Source organism: Eleginops maclovinus, chromosome 23 (assembly GCF_036324505.1).
Source record: "Eleginops maclovinus isolate JMC-PN-2008 ecotype Puerto Natales chromosome 23, JC_Emac_rtc_rv5, whole genome shotgun sequence".
In the NCBI taxonomy this organism is placed as follows: Eukaryota; Metazoa; Chordata; class Actinopteri; order Perciformes; family Eleginopidae; genus Eleginops; species Eleginops maclovinus.
In genome coordinates, this window is record NC_086371.1 from 18,344,942 (window position 1) to 18,367,109 (window position 22,168).

Genomic DNA, 22,168 nt, shown 5'->3' on the forward strand with positions numbered 1-22,168 from the left:
CCCTTACCCCCTCCATCAGATTGTACAGACGTTCTGCTAACGCAAGCCTCTTTTAAAAGGTCTGAGTCTGCACTGTTTAACAACTTATCTCTACCGACGCACACAAACACACTTTGCAAAGTCTTGCACTATTAACAAGGTGAGGAATGTGTCCAGTGTTTAACAGCAATTGTCGGACAAGTGTGAGGAGGTAAATGTTTGAGCTTTGAATGGCTACACATTCCTGCATGGTACACTGGCTGCACCCACTTTTTGTGCTCTATTGATGTCTACTTGGATGCATTGAAAGGTTATCTGGATGTAGATTTATGTTTTCGGTTGTTCCTTAGACCGTATTTCTGTTTTTTTTAATTCCGAAGATTCTATTGAGGTTTCTTAAATTAACTTTGAATGTCTGTCGTTATTATTTATGATATTATCACCTTAAGAAAAAGGAAATTAAACAGGCCATACTATGCTTTATGGGAGTCTACCTTTCCTGTAGTGTGTTGTATAGGATTTTGTGCATGTAAATGGCCTGCAAATGCCCCCGGCCTGAAACGCCTCCATTGGAGTCCTTTGTTTACTTCCATAACATATGGACATCACTATGCAACACTGCTTCTGTTGGCTAGTGCTCCAACACATTGAACTTGATAGGCTAAGGGGCGGGATATCTTTTAAGCATTTGACCAATCACAACTAAACTGGCCAGCTAACCAATCAGAGCAGACTGGGCTCTGGTTTCAGACAGAGGGTGAAAAGAGAGCCTTTTTAGAACATTAAAGCATGTAAAGATATCACAGTCGAAGTGCAAAATACATACGTTGGCCCCTTTTTTAAAACAATGTCATGTTTCTTCAAAAACGTACTCCATCTTTTAGATTGTTCTTCTTTTTTTTTTATTCAAAAAATGTAATAATCATGCTTCAAAATGTTCAGTACAGCCCTAGTTTGTCCTTCTTGTAGCTTGCAATTTCACCCTGGGTCTGCCTCAAATCAAAGCACATCCAACCTGTTTTCATGCAGCTTTATCATCTTATGCAAGCTCATGTGCAGTTTCCCTCAGGTGTTCGGCTCACAATCTGTTTTATCTGGCTTTTAAAGACATCAAAGAGCCACATCGCCCTCACACAAACAATCACAAAATTGCAGCAGAGATTTAAAGGATCATGTGCTTTTTTAGAAGTTTGTGCTCATGAGAGTAGTGTGGTGTTGATTATAAAGGCATAGCTGGAGATTTAAGAGTGGTTTTAAGCGCTTCAAGTGCCAGAAACTACGTATTAACTCCTCTCTGCACATTTTGGCACAATAACAGTGTAATCGTCGAATCGGATAACGTGCTTTTTAGAACGCCGGTCCAAGTGAAATAGTGAAAAAAGCTTTATGACCCCCTTCACGCCAACTCCTCGAAAGCTACGCCTTATTTCTTAGTTATATTTGATTTAATGCTGACTGGTGTAAATTTCAGCCTCTCAGTGCTGTGAATGAGTCACGGTGGGGATACAGTTCTGCTGTGTGCTCAGGTTAGGGGAAGCCCGGTGGTGCGCTACATCCAGAATCTAAACAGCTGGGACCTCTGGCAGAGAGACAACGCTCACCAGGCCAAAACATCCCCCTCACATGAGTTTCCTCTCTCTCCCCTGACCCCCACGTCCTTATTTCCCTCGGGTGAATCGGATCTTAATGAGCAGACATTCCAGGTCCCGGCACCGATTAATTCCTCATGCCCTCTTCTCAGAGTGCGAGCGGGCTTTTATTACAATAGAAGGAAACCGCACTCGTAAAGAAGTGGTTGAACATACGCAGGCCAACACTCACTTACTGTAGGTCTTGACTGTAGCCTTGGCAGAGCATTGGGAAGCCCATAGGAAGACCCACCTCAGGAAAGTATGTCTGTCTTCAAGGAGTGGGAGCAGTTTGAAATGTAGAACAAATACCACATTCATCTCCCAGATTATCAAGGCTTTTTTCTCGACGGTGGTGATTACATACAAGATTGTCCTGTCAGAGTAAAATATCTAAGAGTCCAACTTTCTGCCTAAACCCATTTATATGCTCCTCAAACTGGCACAAGCACACAACAGGCAAATTGTTGACAGGTGCACCATAGTTTGCTTCAAACACACCCCACTAAATCCACAACACACAAGCATTCCTTCGTGTTTTAGTGCAGGTGTGCATGTTTTACGATTCTGGATAAATCGATATACTGAGAAAAAAAAAGAGATCGATAGGTTTGTTTTTTACTTGCAAAATACATAATTTTTAATGCATACCTTGATATTTGAAAGGGTATCAAATCTAATTTCTCACAATGGTACATTAGTAATACATACTGTAATTGCTCTTTTTTTCCCACTTTATTTCCTTTTGAATTTGTGACAATCTCAGTGGTTTCTTAATGTCTACTACCTCAAAAAGAATAATGTTTCAGGGATAGGGCTTAGGCTTAGGGTTTTTCCAAACTAGCTAAAAACGTTATACATTTTGTGATATTCACCTTTTAATTCAAAATGGAAAATGGTATGGAAAACAGTGGTACATCGACTTTGGTCAGGGTATTGTACGGAGGCATTTCGAGTATTGTGGAAACACGAGTTTTGTAGTTGTGTTTGTTTACCTGTCTCCATATGATTGCCTGCAGAATAAAGACTTTTCTGGCTGTCCTGCGGCTGACTCCAGCAAAATGCATGGTTCAGTAGGTTTAATGTGGATGGGCTGTAAAAATGTTTGCAGGGGAGAGTGGGGGGGGGGGGGGGAGAAAGGAGGGTGAGGCACAAAAGTGTGCCAGCAGTGACTCAGCCAGTTGTCAGGGTTTTTCTGGGGATTTTCAGGATTATAGAGGTAGATAAATGGATATTAGAACAGCATTTTTTTTTAACAATACAGAGTATAGAATACAATGAAATGAGCAGAAAGAAGCTTTGCTTGTGTCTGGCAGAAAATCAGATAAATGAGGAATCCAAACACAGAGGCAGGTTGCAGACCTGTTCTCAGGATGTCCAGCAGCTGGGGGAGGGACACGGTTTATTTAAGTTCTGCTCTGAAAACAGGGAGTGGACCAGATCAACATGATGTGTGGATCATATGTTCCTGTAAGCCGGGTCCTCAAAGTGTTCCAGAACATGGAAAGTCATGTGAAGAATGTGTGTTGCAGGAGGTCTGCCGTGTGAGCCAGACTTTAAAAACTCTCCACTGTGAGATAAGGATCAGGTGCTCGCTGCCTACATTTGGCTCGCTTAAGTTTCTGTAAAGTGGGGATTCAGTTATTCCTGTCAGAATTCTTTAGCATCTTTACAGTTTCTTGCAGAACAGTTAATCTACCTGATTTGCAGTGAGATCGACAACTGATTGAATTTTTGGATTGGTGCCCATCAGTCTGAGCCAGCAACATTTCAGAGCTGCTGCAGAAAGAACACTGATTTTTTTTCTTGTTTTTCTTGCAATGACTGTTCTCTGTAGGGCTGCAACTAATGAATGTTTTATTAGCGATTAATCTGCTGATTATTTTCCATATTAATTCAGAAATCATTTAGTCTATGTCCATGATGGTTTTGTCTAGTTCTAATGTGGTCTTTAAATGTCTTGTTTTGTTGGTCTGTAACTCTTAAGATATTCAGGGAGTGTTGCAATAAATCTCAATTATTTAAGAAGCTGAAAAAGCCGTTTCTGCCCATTTTTCATGAAGATTAAGCGATGAATGAATTATGAGGTAGTTGGTATTTATTTTCTCTGATTATTTGCCAATTGTTACAGCTGTAGTCCTGTTTTTGTGAGGTGGGATTTTTGAGGTTAATGAGCAATTAGCAAATCTGTTTCCTGTCACACCAGTTATATGTTGTTGTTTAGTCTGGCTAGTATCAGAGCGAGGAGGAGGCACCGTAAGATTGATGTTGACAAACTGTAAAGTAAAGTGTCAGAAAATGAAAGAAAGACACGGAAAGCAAAGCAGAAAGAGGCTTTTTGACACACAGCCCTTTGGTTTGTTTAGACCTGTCTGTCTGACCTTTGACCTCTGCTGATAAACTGAACCTGCGCCCCACTGAACTTTGCCCCCCCCCCCCTCCCCTCCCCTCTCTGTGCAGCAATGGAGGTGTTGGTGAGTGAGCTGGGCGTCCTGCTGAAGATGCTGGACCAGGAGAACCTCAGCTCCACCACGCAGGAGAAGAAGACCTCTGTGTGGAACCTCCTGCAGCAAATACAGCCATCAGGTCAGTAAGAGGAGGATAAAAGTTGTTTCATTTACTCTACACATACAAATGCACTCTACGAATCGTAATTTTAAAGTGTCTCTTTCCCTGCCTCCAGTTTCAGGAACAGACTACATCTACATGAACTCAGCAGTGTTCAGAAACGGCACCAGCTTCGTAGAGTCCCTCTTTGAGACTTTTGGTGAGTCTTTGTTGCTGTAAAATGTGCCCCTCTCAATATAAATAGGCTGCAGACATCATGTTCTCTTTGTATATAAGTCAGTTCAGTTTAGATATACATTGTTGTTGTCTTGCAGACTGCAAGCTTGGGGACCTAAAGGATGTGACGGATGATCTGAAAGAAGACAACAGCACACAAGCTGACTCTCTAAAACAGGCAAGTGGCAAATATATAGTTGATTTCTAACTGATACCTTTCCAGAGATCTAAATGACATGTGTGGGTTGCGTCGTTTCAGCACTCACCATCCAAATTCAACATTGGAGAGGACCATTACACCTCTAAATGACTTGTGGAGGGAAAGCGAAGAAAAACAGAGATTGTATTCCATGTTGCGGGGCTTTCCCATGCACACATGCTCATCACTCTGCAAGCTGTTGAAGGAGTTAAGATTAAGGGACCCGCCCAGAGCCCATGTGTCTAATTTATGGATATTTTTAAAGGGATTTTCTCTGTATTGCTTTGATGATATAGTTCTGAGGCTGTGAAATAAAAATGCTTTCTTGGTTATGAGGGAAATTTGAGAGTTGTGTTTGTGTGTTTCTCTTCGTAGGCCTGTGCAGACTCCCCTGCCCCGCACTCCACTGACTCCCCTCCCCCTCTGCCCACGACGCCTCCCCCCGAGGAGTATTACGAGGAGGCAGTGCCCCTCAGCCCTGGCACATTGCCCGAATACATCTTCACAAGAGGTCAGCATCTTCCCGTCTCTGTTGAACTCAGTGCCCTTAGTGTCATCTTGCTGTACAACCCTTTAGACAGTAATTACAAAGTACAAAAAATAAATCATGGAACATAAGGAGTAATTAGTGATTTTCTTATTCCATCTAAAGTCAGGCCTAGCCCTCCCAACTCTATCGAAGATGGTTATGAAGACGCCGAAAGCAACTACCCCACTACATGCATAAACACACACCGCAAAAACTCATGTAAGTTGGCAATAAAGTGAACATTAAAACACACACAAAAAAACGGTATTTCTCAACAAATAAAATGCTTTTCCTTCTCTGTCATTCCCCCATCAGACAACGACTCTGATGCTCTGAGCAGTTCCTACGAGTCCTACGAGGAGGATGAGGAGGAGAGGAGCCCCAGCGTCAGACTCACTCATCAGTGGCCCTCGGATGAGAGCTCCATGACTCCTGCCCGGGACTGTCGCATCTGTGCCTTCCTGCTGCGCAAGAAACGCTTTGGCCAATGGGCCAAACAGCTCACTGTCATACGCGAGAACAGACTACAGGTGAGAAGTTGTACAATGAAGTAAAACGCTTACACCAAACCGATTATCAGCCGTCGGTCAAGTTGGGGACATCGATTAACGTCTGACTGACAGACATCGCCAAATTAAAGAATTTCCCAAATTGGGATAAAAAAAGTATCTACTTATTTATCTTTTAGCTGGAGTGCTTTCAGTGGTGAATGTAAACTGAGTGAAGATGGCTGGTAAATGCTGTTTTGTTTAAATGTTTTTTTTCACAATAATAGCTTGCACATCCACAGTATACTACTGGATTTTTCGCTTTCCCTTTTGGAATGATGCTCATGCATACAGGGACGTATGTGATCATTGGCTGTTGTCTTTGGTGTGTGTTTCAGTGCTACTATTTGGCCAAGACACAGGCATCATGAGTGCAACAGTTGACTCTTACGCAACTACTTCTCTGATCTTTGCTTGGTGTGTCAGGGCTTTTAGTCTTCGCACACATTTCAGGAAACCATACACAACCTCTCATTCAACTTCCTTTTGCTATGTGTCCTCCTTTCTGCAGTGCTACAAGAGTTCTAAGGACACATCCCCTTATGTGGACCTGCTGCTGCCCCAGTGCACTGTGGTCTATGCACCCAAAGACAGCAAGAGGAAGCACCATGAACTCCGCTTCACTCTGCCCAACGGAGATGCGCTGGTGCTGGCGGTACAAAGCAAGGAGCAGGCTCACCGATGGCTTAGGGTGAGCTACACTTTGTGAATTACATACATGCATGGAATACACACCGCTAGTACGGCCATCAATCATGTCGACAATCACTGGAAGTTTGACGATGTGGAAAAACAAACCTCAAAAGGAAGCGTAGAGTCGAGAATGACACATGTGAAATATCTCCCCGCAGGTTGTTAGAGAGGTGAGCGGTCAGAGCACCGGGCGTGAGGAATCTGCGTCTCCCATCATTCCAAGAAAAACTGAACTTGACAAGGTAAGTGCATAGGAGAGGATGTTTGTGTCTGTTGCTTTTTCCCAAGACATCACTTATCTTTACAGCTGAGGTGAGGAAAAGTAGGTATCAAGCAGCAATTGTGTTGTCACCATCAATTTTCTTAAACAATTGTTTGGCTCAACGCAGTGTACAATGATACCTGTATTTGGCTCGCAGAACACAGAGTGGATATGTAGCGTAATTGGGTGTTAAGGCAGCAATGACAGGAGTGTTGGTGTTGGAACAGGCACATCCTCCTTACCTGTCAGAACACACAAAGCCGAAATCCCTTTCATGAAAGAAAGTACAGAATGAAAACAGAAAAAGAAAGATGATGAGTCTTAATATGTAATTATGTAAGATAATGAAAGAATACATTTAATCTTGTTAACACATTTTCTCAATTACAGTTATTTAGCTCTTAAGCTCTCTTATAATTTGTTCTTGGCAGGCAGACAGATCATGTGTTGGACTGATTTTGTAAGTCTAAACAAGTGTTGGTCTGCTTCTTCCTCAGAGGCTTTCTGCAGAGAGGAACACTTCAGACTCAGACAGTGTGGGTGTGTCGACTGGAGAGCACTGCAGAGAGAATGGTGAGACAGAGACACGCACAGCCTCAAATCAATACAGCAGACAGAAACATATTAACTCAAGGTCCTCTTACTAGATTTTCACAACTGCTTCTTTGCCCAATTGTTTTCACATAGTCCATAGTATAGTGAAATGTATATCGCCACATCTTATTTGTATATTTTGAATTACAGTTTCCAGACACCAAGATCAGCTGTTAAATCCTTTCGTTTCTGATGTAGGCAAGGTGAAACGGGGGGCTTTTGCTGCAGGCCGTAAAATCACTCGTATCATCAGCTTCTCCAAGAAGAAGCCCCCTCGGCCAGGTGACCCCCGGACCTCCTACAGTGACCCTCGGCAAGGTCAGACTTTACTTCACTTAACCTGTCTATATATCCTTAGATCTTTAGGCCTCTTAGATCTCCTCACGGTATTTGTATGCCTCTGCATCGGGAACAGTGGCATAGTGTTTTCCAGTTGGCTGTCCATCATATTCTTGTCAAAGGGATATACCAGTTATGCCTTGAGGAACATTACATTTGGTCTTAATATTTATCTAAAAAACATCCATTTGGACATTTTGTTAGTTATTTCAACTTCCTACATGTCCTTTTTCGGATAAAATGATGACATTTTAGACAGACATGGATGTAATGTTAATCTAGACTGTTTCAGAGGCATATTTTGACAAGGCGATTATTCGAGAGCTTCATCCATCATTGCTCTCCTTACCATGCAGGCTATGTATCGGTGCTGGTGCATCAGGTGTGGCGGGAACAGTGGTGCCGTGTGTGCAAAGGCTCCCTGCACTTTTACCATGACAAAGGAGACTCTCGGACGTCCCTGCCTTCACTTCCTCTCCACGGCTGCGAGGTGCTCCCGGGGCTGGGACCCAAACATCCCTTTGCCTTCCGAGTCTTGCGGAACTGCACAGAGGTGGCTGCTCTGGAGGTAAAATATCACGCGTGTGTTCCTTATTTTAAAGCTGCACTACACTAGTCAATACTTTATTAGTAAGTAAAAAATGTGTTAATATGGGTCCTTCCATTTGAAGAACACACAAAGACCTGATACCACACTTACACAGTATGCTGCGTTTTAGTGTCTTTCAGATATTTGTTTTGTGTTTGGGCAGCTTCCAAAGTGCAAGCTGATTTGTCCGGTCTCTTTTTAGGCTAGTAGCTCTGAGGAACTTGGACGGTGGCTTGGCGTCCTCTTGGCAGAGACAGGCTCTGCGACAGATCCAGAGTCACTGCATTACGACTATGTTGACGTGGAAACCATCGCTAACATCCGCGACGCTGCGCGACATTCCTTCCTGTGAGTGAGACAAAGAGGGGGTGAAGGAATTTTTAGACGAGGTCAAAGAAAGGCCAGAGACCAAAGCAAAGATGTTTAGACCCTATAAAGATTAACATCTCCTTTTCTCTAATCCTAGGTGGGCCACATCTTCCATCAGTACCTCTACAGACTGCAGAACATATGATGAGGTCCCTAATGAGGACATGCAGGTAGGATACTGGAGCTTACACGTTTTCCAAGTTTGGTAAGACATAGACTTTCGTAATTCTTTACTTTGATGTTGCAAGATTAGCGGCTGCATGTCTATGTGTTTGCAGCTGTTTGGGACTCTAACTGTCTGAATTTGACACTCCATATCAGTCACTCGAACAGACAGACGGTGCTCTGTTACCAGCTATCAATGACCGCTTTTTGTAAGCCAGAGAAAAAAGCAGTGTGTGGGCATGGGAGAGGGGAAAAAGAGAAGAAAAAGAAAAAGCGATCTAGCTGCTGACAGGAAGGCAAGAGGTCATGGAAGTTTTATGGCCTGTAAACTCCTTTCTTAACCTCACTGACATGCACCTAAACACATCACCACCTACAGCCGCAAACATACACACCTCAGTGGCCTCCAACCAATAAATCGGAAGATAAGTATATTGCTTCGCCTAATATATAAACTTTGTCGTGTTTTTTACCTCCGCCTCATCCTTCGTTCCGCATCCTCCTTCATCTGTCATGTTCCCCCCCACCCCCTCTCTACTCCACCCAGTCAGGGGAGAACCGCAGGCAGCAGTCTGGGGATCAAGGAAAGCGGCGCTCAAGTTTCTCAAGCAGTGATTCTGACAGAACCAAGCCTTTAGTCTCCCTCAAACGAACAGGCTCAAGTAAGTGTGTTTACCAAAATACCATATAACCCATATTAATGTATTGAAGATTATTTTTATGAATCAAGACTTTGTATAGTGTTTTCCGCCTAGGTATATATTGTGTTAAGAAAAGAGGACCTACAATTGATCCCTGCGGAATTCCTTTGTTAGAGTTGCACAGGGATCAAGCTGCACAAAACTTTTGCAACGTATCATGATGCGTACTGGCATTACAATATTATCAAATATAAATTAACAAAGCTGCATAGTATAATTTGTATCAAAGTATTCAAATTAACATTCACAACCAACCAAACAGCAGGACCAAGTACTTTTAGAAGCTTCCCTGTTTATCAGCTTTAAGCCCCTCTCTGCTTTCCATCTGTCTTTGCTTAAATTAAATAAATAAAAAATAGGAGCAGTCTGCTTCCCTTCAAGGGAACAAGAATAATACAGATGGCACCTCTTGATATACTATAGTTGTGTGTCTCACTTAGATTGCAAAGCTCTACTTTTGCTTGAGCATACTCTCTTCATACAATCCTTATAAAATTTGAGCTTTTATCAGGCCTTTTTCCTCTGTCCTCTTAATCATCGTCTCACTTTCCATCTATAATCGTTTCCCTCTTCCCTTACATCCACCATTTGTTTTCCCGTGTCAGTTGGCCTCTACCATACAGAAAGGAATTAAGCGTCCTGACTTTAGGAACGTGATATTGCCGTGCTTCTCTCAGTGTTGTTTCACAGGCCTTCACTGTGACGTTCTGACACATCAAAGAGCCAGCGCTCTCCATGGCTGAGAGCTTCCGGATGTAACATGAGATTTACTGGACACTCACATTAGATCCGCTGTCTTGCCTCCTGACCTCTCCCTCTGCAGGAGAGCTTGTGTGTGTTTACCTTTTATTCATGCATCGTATCTTTATTTCCTCCCCAAAATTCTTCTTTGAATTATGAAAGAGGTCAAATGTGTGTGCTTTTGTCTCATGTGGATGATGTGTCATACTCCTTGTGTGAAGAATGGGAAATTAATTTAGGACAGGCAGGAAAAAATTCGCTGTGAATGTTCCGTCTCCTTCCCATAACCCCTTCACATTTAACCCCTCACCTTTGCTGTCTTTTGAAATGTTCACATAGATGCCAACCAATATGGCAGGTATGGGAAAACACGAGCAGAAGAGGATGCCAAACATTACCTGAAAGAGAAGGAGGAGCTGGAAAGAGAGAGGGATGGGATACGAAATGCACTTGTGACCCTCCGTAAGGAGAAGAGAGAGCTGAAGGAAGAGCTGAAGACGGCTTCTGGTAAACAGACACAAAGCAAATCAGATATCAGTTGAATTTTTTCTCAGTCAATACTACTTCAATGCAGCTCTGCAGCCTTTCAGTGTCAAGACACTGACATTTGTTACAGTTGGCTTGTTACTGAAGGCATCTTAGCTATTATCTAATGTAAATACCTTGAGACAATTGAAGGCGCCAAGTCTCCAAAGCAAATTGTATGTAAGTTATATTTTACTAATATCTGCACTTTAATCAACAGGCTTGAATATTAAATAGACATTCTTTGTCCTGTCTCTGACCCCACAGTCTGACCTCCATTATTAGAGGGCCATGTGAATAGACAAATTCCCTACAGGGACGACTAAAACATGTAATTGGTTTTGATAATTAAACCAAAAACCATGGCTGTGAAATATTTTTGAATCAAATTCATTTCCTGTATTTCCACAAAGCATGTAATTGAAGAATTATTTAAACTAAAATCTGAAAAAAGTAGCACACTGGATTGTAAAAGAATAACATTTAAAGAAATAGTAGAAAAAGCAGAATTAGTTGTTAAGAAAAGAGTCATCATACCACTGTAAATAGTAGGTGATATATTATAGGATAAGGTTGTTGTTTTAATTTTTGACTGGTTAAATATTCTTCCAGTTTATTAACTCATTACATTTTTGTTTAAAATGTTTAATCTGAGATGTAACTATCTAGCTGTAGTGAAGTACGGAAGTAGATTATTTTCCAGGAGCAATGTCGCAAAGCAGAAGTATTAAGCAGCATAATGTGGAATAACTCAAGTCAAGTACATACTCCCAAAACTGTATTTACAACCAGTTATTTCTTGAGTGAATGTAGTTTGTTTGGTTGATTAAAATTGCTTTTCTGATCATTGTTTGTCTCATTGTGTTGCTGTGTTGATATGTTTCAGAGAGGAGGATGTCTTCCCTGAACAAGCGTGTTTCGCAGCTGGATGAGGTCTGTCGAATCAAAGAGGCGGAGAGGGTGGATCTGGAGCTGCGGCTGACTCAGGTGAAAGAGAACCTGAAGAAGAGCCTTGCGGGTGGAGCTCTTGGTGCTCCGGTTGAGGCTAAACCCCCTGTAAAGGTATATATCTTGCTTCATGTGAAAAGAAGCACAAAGACATGTTAAACGTGATATATTTATTTATTTGCCTTTACTTTCTGTGCAGTCCTCCAGCAAAATGAAACAGAACATCTACAGTGATGCTTTACCAGTAAACTGTGCCTCAGAGATGCGTCGGAGACCTCCGTCTGTTTACGCTTCTTCTGGAACTGTCATGCAGAAGGCAAAGGTAACTGCTCAGTAACTCTCACTGCTGCTTCCTGAACAATTCCCAAGTCTGTCATTTTGGACATCTTTCTTTCTTTCTTAGGCTTACAGGGAGTAAATAGGGTCACAGCAGCACGTGTCATCGTCTAATTGGTTTTCATGGTTCACACATATATACTTTGGATATTCACGTTTAAGTGTCGGCATAGTATTTGAAAGGATTATGTTAGCAAATGATTCTATGGCCACACACAGGTGTTTCACATCTTTTTCTCTAGCTGCTGCTGCTTTTCTCAGGGTGACTGTGGCTGCGAGGTAGTGCGGTTGTCTTTCAACCAGAAGGTTGTGGGTTCGATCCCAGCCATAGCAGTCAACATGTTGATGTGTCCTTGAGCAAGATCCCTAACCCCAATAAGTCCATTTATCATTCAAAATGCAATTTCATTTTCTTTTTCCAGAATTGTGAAGCCATTTCCAAAAGGCTAACAAGTTTAAAGATATTAAGTTTTTTAAATATTGTTTACCTAATCTATTTGTTGTGTATTACCTTTTTTTGTTGGTTTTTGCAATCCTTTATTAGTAGACCATCAAAACTAAAGTTGCCTAACAAGGTGCTATTTATTTTTGCTGTTCCTTTGTTTACGGGTACGTTTCACCTGCACCTGCTTTTGTGTTGTGACTGAATTGTCTACATGTTTTTACCTTTACAGGAATGGGAGTCAAAGAAAGCAACCTAAGGGCAGCATTATGGAGAGGACTGGAAAAGAGAGTGAATGGAGGTCAGGATGTTGTTATTGTGACTTTCTAAGGATATCCCTCCATCTACAGCTCAAAGCAAAGACTTTTCAGAGGAAAAAAACTGTAATGAAAGAAATTGCCAGCAGGTGGAGGTACATCTCTCTGAATATTTACTCTTCTATTTTTCTTAAAGATTTTTTCTAAATTGGAGATTCCAAGGACGACTCAGAGCTCTGTGTCCAAGTGATTTCATTGTAATTGGTGAAAATGTGGAAAGAAAGAAAGAGGGTTTATGGCAGAAAGACTCAAGAAAAGTGTATTGCTTTTTAAAAGGAAGGGCAACACAGGATTATGTTCTAATGCTGGTGTTAAATGTGGAGAAAATGTAAGTTTGGTGTGAGAAATGTGATGTGTTTTGACAATGGAGGCGCTTAAAGCCACAATATGCCTTCTTAAAAAATGTACTTGTTTTATGTGCCTGTACAGAGTGAGCCATGACTACTGTTTTGTTTGTTTTAATACTTTTGTTTATAGATTGTTCAAGGATTTATTTCTTTTTATCATCATCATCATCATTATCATCATCATCATCATCATCATCATCATCATCATCATCATCACTGCCTTAAAGAGGTATCATGTGTGTGAATTATATATTTTCTTAAACTGCATTTATAAGCCTCTTCTCTTGAGTTGAAACTATGCTAAACATCAAAACCATCTGTTGAACTATCCTACACATTCCCTTTTTTGGCAGATAAATACTCCACAATTTAGTGACTAACAAAATGGTCATTTCTGAGTGGGAAATCCCCACTTTTATGTCATTTTAACAACTTCTTTGTTAAACCTGTGGTTGACTTTTGCACTTTACTGTTCTCCTACCTGGATAAGGGAATAATAAATGTGTGTCTTATTCTCAAACATGTCATCTTAATTAATTTGTTACATCACAGACTTACAGTAGAACGAGTCTCTCTTTTATTATTTTAATTTTACATGGTATGAAGTAATAGTACAGTATACAGTTTCATACAAACAATGTATGAAAGCCAAAATAAAAACACTAATACATCATCAGTCATTTAATAAAGGCAATTCAATGCAACACAGTATAGTGTGATGCAGCCTATTGTTTATAACTAGTTTACTCATCCTCATTTCTTTCCTCATTTGTCAGGAAATAGAAAGAGACAGGCTTTATTTGTATGTTAAGATGTTAGTAGCCATCCATTTAAAAATGATTAATAAAAGCTTTCAATAGGGTAAAATGCAAAGAAGAATTTCTGATAGTGAATAGTTTCTAATTCATCATTTTGTAGCCGTTTGAACAACAAAAAGTTAATAAATATGCGATACAAAAAAGCATGGATGATCAGTTTAGATCCAGTGGCAAATGGTATTGGGTCTCAAATGAGGAGACAGAGTAGCTTCAAGGATGGTGAAATAGACAATGCAGCAGCTCAGAGAAACAAATAGTAAAGCCAATAGAGGATATTGACACAAAGAAATGCCATGGGGAAAGCTGTGCGAGCGTGGCGATCGATGTCATGTGGATTTTCCACCGTGAAGGCGGCTGCGGCTCTGCGTGAAGCATTCCTCACTGAGGACAGGCCACAGCCCTGTCCTGACAGCTTCTCTTTGGCCCCAGCACGGTTCCTCGTGTCGCAGTTCGCTGCCTGCTCCATGGGCTCCTCTGCAGTGGAGCTCATCCCCACAGCTTGTTTTGGCCGGGTGGAGCTCACTATGGGGAAGGAGCCGTTTCCGTTGGATTCATTGAAATCCCTAAGAAGCTCCTGATGGAGAGACAGTTACAGCGTTGTCGTTATCTGACATGCTTTAAGGGGATACATTAAGGTGAGTAGGGTTCATTTTGACACAAAGCAATCACTTTGAAACTTACCGTGTTGTAATTAAAATAAGAAAAGTATGTTTTGTAAACAAGTTTCCTTTATGTACTGTTAAAAATGACAAAAAAGGCATTATTTTATTACATTTGCATTTGCAGACATTTCCATATCATGGATCTGAACATTGGATAAAGCCAGCTTAAAAATTATTGATTCATTTTGTTGACAAGTTGGAATCAAAGGTATAGATTTGACAAGATATCTTTTTGTCACTAAATATGAAAATATTATTTTTATATATATATATATATATATATATATGCCATGTTTATAGGAATTAAATGTAATATTTATAGGAATTAAATGTAATATAAATCTTGCTTTTAATGATTTATGATCAAACCCTTCGAGCTGCTGAAGTGGAAATTTCTGTCTCAGAAAAGTATTTTGAGACAACAGCCTTAAGGATATTTGTTATTCAATAAATGTAAGCTAATATTTCTTACCATTAATGTTCCCCAGTTGATTAGTGTGACATGTTATGTGTAAATATGCTAATGAGGTATTATCTTAAGCTTGCTTTCTTGGAAATCTAAAAACGCAACGAGACACACTTTAGTATAATAAACACCTAAAGGTTTTTTCTTTATGTTCTCTTTCTACTATAGTTTTCACCACATATTTAAGTTTGAACATTTCCTCACCCTGTGTAAATCCTCTACTGTCTGGTTCTGCATGGTATAGAAGTGTGCACAGGCGTACTCCACCAGAGCACCAAAAATGAAGGTGAAGCAGATCCCCAGGTACACATCGATGGCCTTGATGAAGCAGTTGGCATTGGGCAGGGAAGTGCGGGCGCCCATCATCAGTGTGGTCATGGTCAGGACTGTTGTCACTCCTGGGAATAACATCACAGTGTTGTTTCCATAATATTAGGTAGTGGATGAAACTCTAATTTGTGTCATTTCAGTTTTTTGGAATTGCTTTTTCTTAGCTCTTTTATATCTAATTGGGTACTGGTTTCAGTCATTCATTTAGCTGGTGCCACAGTGATGATGATATATTTATTCATCCTTATGAATGCAAGACAGTTATAATGCTTTAAAGAAATTGGTGCAATCCACTGCATCTATTTTTCTATAAGTTGGAACACCATGTAAACCCAACATATTGTGTTTTCGATGCTATTTTTATCCGCATAAAAACTGTTAAAGATGAATAAAGTTGTGTTAAATTAACATAATTGTACTAGTATGTACTGATAGTCCTATCATCTAAAATATTTTAAATTTTGCCCACAATGAAGTGTGTTTTAAACTATTGATATACACAGGGTGCGATTTGACAAAAAAACAGAGGGGGGGATGTTTTTTTTAATTTATTCATAGACAAGAACATTGGACTTTTAACTTGCATAACTAGGGAGAAAAAAACGCAAAAAGTAGACAGGCCCTTTTTTCGGGTCCGTGGATTAGTCCCCATCACAACATGGCAAAACTTTTAATAACCCATACATGGATTTCTATTCAACGTCACAAAAACATGCGTACGCACTAACAGGCAGAAAGCACCATAGAACAGCATCAATGCTCTCCATGAAAAGACCCTCCAATTAACTTAAATCAAACACTCAAAATAATTCACTAAATAGCACAACGTGCTGTCAACACTCAGGGACAGGTCTGGAAAACTAGACAAAGTAAACAGTCGGCTCTGGTGACAAATTTGTGGTGGCTTTTTCGTTTTTCCTATCGGGGCATTGTCTGCAGCATTTCGGCCCTCTTCTATCCACAATTCTGCAAATGGGTCCTGTAAAGTAAGACGATATGCTGCTCTGAACGCGTTTCATGTTTGGTTCAGCGCTGTTTTTCCTGCGAAGTTCCCGCACAAAAATGTTACAATGTTTTTGTGTTCGATGACGTTCAGAAATATGCACCGTCTGCCAGAAGGCTGCTGAATAGCCTACTCTGATGTAAAGACACTGAAGATCGTTAGATTTCAAGAGTTTAAGTAGGCTAGCAGTTAAGTTGCATTCATCGCTATCAAGGGGGGGAAATCCTTGTCCCCACCGGAGATAAAAATAATTTAGCAGAGGTAGGGATAGGAAAACCAGAGGGGGGGAAATCCTCACCACCCCCCCCTACAAATCGCACCCTGGATATACATATATATATTTAAATTAATGTAGGATGGCTGTCCAATTTAGGTAAGGGGATCACCGATGAAAACTAAGCTTTCAGCTAACTTGTGTACATTTCATTCTATTTTTTAATATTTTAAATTAAGCCACTACTAAAAAGTGACTATATAGTGTTATATTGTTTCTCTGCTTTGGTCGTATCGGTCTGACCATAAAGTCTGTAACAGTGTATCAATATATACAATGAAGAATCAATGCACTAGGCTTTTAACTTAGATACTTTGATCTTTAGCGTGAAACCTAGTTAGATATCCAGTACTGACCGATGCACGTCCTGGCTGGGACAGAGGACTGGCTAATCCAGAAAGAGACCCAGGAGAGCACCACCAGCAGGATGGAGGGAACGTACGTCTCCAGGATGAAGAACAGTACGTTTCTACGGAGTGCAAAATGTAACACCAGCTTGGGGTATTGTCCTGTGAAAAGAGCAAAAAGCAAGGTACAGTTTTTAATGATAATGTATTAATTGTGCTAACATATAGAACCACATGTTAGAAGGGGCTTCTTTGAGTTAAAGTATCCTACCTGTCTCATACACAGCCTCGGACACTGAGGTATAGTAGCTCTCTACGCTGTACTGAGCCAGTCGCAATATGTCGAGACCCTTCACCGAATCATTCCCTCTGGTCCAGTAGAACACCACGTCCTGCAGGTTGTAGCCCCCTGGAAATACACACACACACACACACACACACACACACACACACACACACACACACACACACACACACACACACACACACACACACACACACACACTTCAGTGGTGCAGAAATGAGTGGTAAACCTGGAAATTAGTAGTAACGTCATAGCGCCAAACATTAGCCACCGTTAGCGTAGCGGAGTCATGGAACCGTAATATAGTTTGTTTAGCTATTTACCTCTGGCTATTTTATTTACGCTGCAAGTTGCTGCGTACCTGGACTCACATTCAGGTTCAGGTTCACACAAGATATGGGTTCAGGTCCGGACTTATAAGTCCGGACCTGAACCCATGGCTTGTGTGAGTAACTAAAATGAATAAAAAGGATAATATACGTAAGTACTAGTTTTTTTTTCGAGTCTAAGTAGTGTTGAAAGCCATTGGAAAAATCCCATTGCTTTTTGTCTTTGTAGCCTATGTGATGCTAGCTTCCGGGTCAGCCATAAAAGTATCACTGCACAACTCTACAGTTTTAATGATATGCTAAAAGTAACATTTCAGTGTGGTACTCACTACACAGATGTTGTTGTTGGATGATGATGAAGAGGATGATGATGATGATGATGATGGAGATGATGATGATGATGGTTTCTCAGATACTCACAGCTCTCCAGCTGCAGGGTGCACACCTGTCTGTCCATGGGGTACTTGGTCAGGTCCATGTTGCAGGCGATGGTAGCCGTGATGCTGTTGTTTATTCATACAGTGGGAAGATCATGAGAACAACTCCCCTGAAACACTGGTACTCCTTTGATGTACGACAGGGAAGTTTATAACTAGTGACAACAAAGAACTCTCCCCTTTATCCTTCGTTCAAAAGAACAAAGACTTGGATCTGAAGTGTCAGATTATTATGTATGCCATGCATTAATATTTATAAATGGCAGTCTTAATAGAATTTAAAAATCTTCAGTTGATATATTGCTGACTTAGAGATATTAGTGTTCTGAGTCTGTGTATTATATGTACAGCAACATTTACTGATTGGGTATGAAAACATTGTAGATTTTTAATTGGTGAACATGGACACGGACAATATTGACAAGTACAAAGCAATCATGCTTAATCAGCTTCAAAAAACAGTTGAGTCAAAATGTGTTCTTGTATTCAAAAAGAGTATTATAAGGAATGTCCTGCATTGTACTGCCATTGCTGTCCTCAGTAAAGCTGTATGAATTCTCTATCAGTCTGATAAGATGTCCGGATGTGTTTTGACTTAGGCTAAAGGGGAGTCTTCCCTAAATCAATTTGATTAGTTTGAAGAGCTCTAAAAATACAGAAATTCAGGGGCATTGATCTTAAGTTATATGACTTATAAGTGATGATACATTCACGGTTGGAAAAAAGAATATGCGTAGATTTTGCCTTCCTTTCCTTTGATTTCCTTGGACCTTTCAGTTAGTGTCCCCCTTTCATTTTTCCCTCAGGTCCTGAATACTCATACTTGCTCTCCAGAATGTGAATTGTGTGACACATGCAGGAGTAAAAAATGTCACTAAATGTCAAATCAATGAACATAAACCTGTACCGTAGCGCGTAGAGAACAGTCCCATTGCTGAAGATGCGGATGAGGCGGTTTTCCACTGTGACGTCATGAAGAAAGGAACGCTTCGAGTCTGGGATGAAGGTGTCAGGGATCCAAAGCAGGGACACGAGGCGCCCATCCACGCTTACACTCTCATTCCCAGGGAACACCAGGCGGGAGTCACGCCAGCGCTGACGGAGGAAGATGGTTGCAGTGTAGTCCTAAACAAATATGTAAGGAAGACTTCTATTATATCTTCATTCACCTATAATGGAAAAAATAAGTAAGGATAGTGGTGTACCATGTTGATTTCAGAGATGGCATCAATGCTGGCGATGTCTAGACTCATTCCAATTTCCACAGGCCCTCTATCAGAGACAGACAGAGGTTTTCTTCGGGGATACACAAGCACCCAAATTGAATCAATCATCAATCTCAACTAAATCAAACAATCACGCTCATCCCTACCATTGAAATTAGGCCTAAGGTAACGGTTGTATCCTTTCATCAGCTTCTGAATTGTTGGCTGCAGCTGAGAGTCGTTCCATTCGCCCCAGTGATTGCCAGAGTACGTACAACCACTGACAGCAATCAAGAGAGAAATGAGACAAGATATGGACCATAAAATTGAGGACTAAGCTAAGGAATTGCATTTTCAATCCATACAAATATTAATGACAGCACGTGTTCTTAACCCTACACATGGGTGTTTGGCCTTTGGACTCTCACCCCTGTGTGAAGGTCAGGCAGAGGGTCAGTAGCATGTGCAGCCGGGCAGACATTTTGGATCGACAGGTACAGAAGTTAGCGGCTGTTCACGGAGAGATGTGACAAACAAAAACACAACAAACTCACAAATCATTCTTCTGCAAGTCATGGAATAGCATTGTTTCACCATAGGATGGCAGCACATGACCAGATCTGATCCCAAAGCTAAGGGAAAATGTTTAAAACAACAGCCATCCTCAGGCTTTGATGTTATAAAACTGTACCCTATTACTTAAAAAAATAAGGTGGAAACTTCCTGGTCATTGAGTTCATTAGTTGCTGCTTGAAAATAAAGAACGATGAAGCCCTTCCTACTTATTTACATGTTCGTTTGTATGCCTTTCTTGCAGGTAAATGTAGCCTGTCACCTGCTGATTAATGTGGCTGCAACCTCATGGTTTATTCAACACTTCTCTTACAACTAATCCTGTCTCTAACTCTTCAAAGCCTCCCCATTGTCTAGTTTTCACTCGCCACTCTCCTCTCCAGGCAGATAAATCTAACTGGCAGTAATAGACTTCAGCCCTCCTTAAGTCCTACTTTTGTACACACTATATAAAACCATCATTCATGTGTTTGTGTTTCCTTTTCTTCCATTGTAATATCACCTCAGCATAGCATTAAATATTTAGTGTTTCAGTCACACAGCCCTGCCATTATAAATCATGATGCATGTGAACACGACTTTTCTTTTCTAATAATGGTTTTAAGCAGGTTTTTTCTTCACATATGCCAGTTAACGATTAATTCATGCCACAATATTTTTCATTCATTTTCTTGTTTATTGTTTGTAGCTTATGAGCTTAAATCTTTTTTCTCTAAATTCTCTAAAAGACTATTTATGTTGGATTATTCATGCACTTGCTTTTCAATTTCCTTAAGCCCGCACTTCCTATTATCTATTTCCCTCCAGCCATGTATCGACTTACTACAGAATAATCTATATACATTATATATATATAATGTATATATATATATACGTTATATATATATATATATATATATATATATAATGTATATATATATATAATGTATATATATACATTATATATATATACATTATATATATATACACATTATATATATATATAATGTATATATATATATAATGTATATATATATATATACGTTATATATATATATATATATATATATATGTATATATATATATATATATATATATATACAAACAGACTTCTCATTTCCAGGTTATCATGTCTCCATCTTTTTCTTACCTGTTTCAGTCTTCTGGTGTCCTTTTTCCACCTCAGGTCACTCCTCTTCTCTTTCCACTCTCTCTTTGTTTCCTCCCCCACTTTTCTCTCTTCCTCCGTCCCAAATGTTGTGCGAGTCTGAGATTTTCCTCCTTCCTTAATGAAGATATCTTTGCATCTCTTCCATCTAAATACAAACCCCAGTTTCTCCTATCATTTGGTCCTGATGCGTGGTCTGTTGTTGGTTGTTTTGTTGTTTGTGCATCTCCCCGTCTCTCTGCACAGCTGTATTCATCTCCCCCAGAGCCTCTGTGCACCCACCTCCCTCCCTCTCTCTCTCTCCCTCTCTGTTTATGCCACTCACCCTCTCATTTACACTGCATCTCTCCCCTGTTTCTTTCACAGCCCCCACACATAAGATTTTTTTTTTTACTGACATCCAGTTTGATCCAACATATTTTCTCCCCCTAATTCTCCTCCTACATGTTGTTTTTCTCTTGGCCCTAAATCTCTATCGTCTACCCTTCCCTTCCAATTTACACTGACACCGCACCTCCTTCTGGGCTTTTAAGCACTCCTTTGTCTCATTCCTTTATGCCGTCTCCTCACCTCAAACTCTGCTACCTTGCATCGGTGTCATCACCCAAATAACTTTCATCCTTATCTTAATTTTCATAAAATACCTGTGTCGCTCCCATAACATATGTGAGACTACTCGTTTCTATTCACCACTCCTTAAACTCCCCTCCTGCAGCCTCCAACCCTGTCTACAAAAATCTCCTGCTCTCCACATTTTGCTCACTGATTATGGTAAACCCTAATGATGGTAGTGATGGTGATGATGACTTATCCACACACAGCAGACCAAAGCACTTTTTGTGCTGAATGGTCAATCTGTTACCTCCATCCTCACTGTGATCAATTTAAATTTGATCTCAGTGATACAACTCTAATTATATATACTGACCTCCGAGGGCCCGTTGGTAGGAGTTCCAGCATGTGTGAGAAAGCCTTGAGCGAAGCCTAATAACACTTTATGAGATTTCAGCGCATACGATCGACCTGCTACAGCCTATTCCTTTCCCAGCCTGCTCCCCCCAGTACTGACTATTGATGTCAACTGGTTGCTAACAGGCATACATGTCCCTGCCCTGGACTACTTTGTGTATCAGTAACTCACTGCAGACGTAAAGCTTTCTTATTCCTAATTTCATGCTCCGGTGGTGTCTTATTCTTGGATAAACAGCCTTTTTTGTGCATTACATGATAATGAGTGG

At 40.6% G+C, this 22,168-nt stretch overlaps 2 protein-coding genes across 4 annotated transcripts in view; one reads left to right on the forward strand and one right to left on the reverse strand.

The window, feature by feature from the left end:
- The window catches only part of afap1l1a (actin filament associated protein 1-like 1a), a 32,124-nt gene extending 18,569 nt beyond the window's left edge, over positions 1-13,555 (forward strand). For both annotated transcript variants that reach the window (XM_063876803.1, XM_063876804.1), the window contains exons 2-19: positions 4,068-4,193; positions 4,291-4,374; positions 4,490-4,569; positions 4,966-5,101; positions 5,243-5,338; positions 5,435-5,649; positions 6,179-6,358; positions 6,519-6,602; positions 7,120-7,195; positions 7,415-7,534; positions 7,912-8,123; positions 8,347-8,492; positions 8,611-8,683; positions 9,226-9,340; positions 10,460-10,627; positions 11,532-11,707; positions 11,793-11,915; positions 12,604-13,555. In XM_063876803.1, the coding sequence (XP_063732873.1) occupies positions 4,068-4,193; positions 4,291-4,374; positions 4,490-4,569; positions 4,966-5,101; positions 5,243-5,338; positions 5,435-5,649; positions 6,179-6,358; positions 6,519-6,602; positions 7,120-7,195; positions 7,415-7,534; positions 7,912-8,123; positions 8,347-8,492; positions 8,611-8,683; positions 9,226-9,340; positions 10,460-10,627; positions 11,532-11,707; positions 11,793-11,915; positions 12,604-12,630 (2,237 nt within the window). In that variant the 3' untranslated portion in view covers positions 12,631-13,555. The remainder of the gene's footprint in view (positions 1-4,067; positions 4,194-4,290; positions 4,375-4,489; positions 4,570-4,965; positions 5,102-5,242; positions 5,339-5,434; positions 5,650-6,178; positions 6,359-6,518; positions 6,603-7,119; positions 7,196-7,414; positions 7,535-7,911; positions 8,124-8,346; positions 8,493-8,610; positions 8,684-9,225; positions 9,341-10,459; positions 10,628-11,531; positions 11,708-11,792; positions 11,916-12,603) is intronic.
- On the reverse strand, positions 13,206-21,490 carry gabrp (gamma-aminobutyric acid type A receptor subunit pi). 2 transcript variants are annotated; one of them, XM_063876806.1, is made up of 10 exons: positions 20,913-21,490; positions 19,639-19,720; positions 19,378-19,490; positions 19,211-19,275; positions 18,913-19,130; positions 17,989-18,071; positions 17,207-17,344; positions 16,945-17,097; positions 15,186-15,379; positions 13,206-14,427 (listed from the first exon to the last, which is right to left on the reverse strand). In XM_063876806.1, the coding sequence occupies exons 2-10, from the start codon at positions 19,689-19,691 to the stop codon at positions 14,095-14,097; spliced, it is 1,350 nt and encodes a 449-aa protein (XP_063732876.1). In that variant the 5' UTR covers positions 19,692-19,720; positions 20,913-21,490; the 3' UTR covers positions 13,206-14,094. The 2 variants fall into 2 exon arrangements, with proteins under 2 accessions (XP_063732876.1, XP_063732875.1); XM_063876805.1 differs by lacking the exons at positions 19,639-19,720; positions 20,913-21,490 and having other exon boundaries at positions 19,211-19,301; positions 19,378-19,474.
- Between the last annotated feature and the right edge of the window lie 678 nt (positions 21,491-22,168).

Coding starts and splice junctions, on each gene's coding strand:
- gabrp (XM_063876806.1), bottom strand. CDS start 19,691: ATGTCTGCCCGGCTGCACATGCTACTGACCCTCTGCCTGACCTTCACA. Junction 17,345..17,988: donor CACCCTGCAGCTGGAGAGCT/GTGAGTATCTGA, acceptor GTGTATTTCCAG/GGGGCTACAACCTGCAGGAC. Junction 17,098..17,206: donor CGAGGCTGTGTATGAGACAG/GTAGGATACTTT, acceptor CTCTTTTCACAG/GACAATACCCCAAGCTGGTG.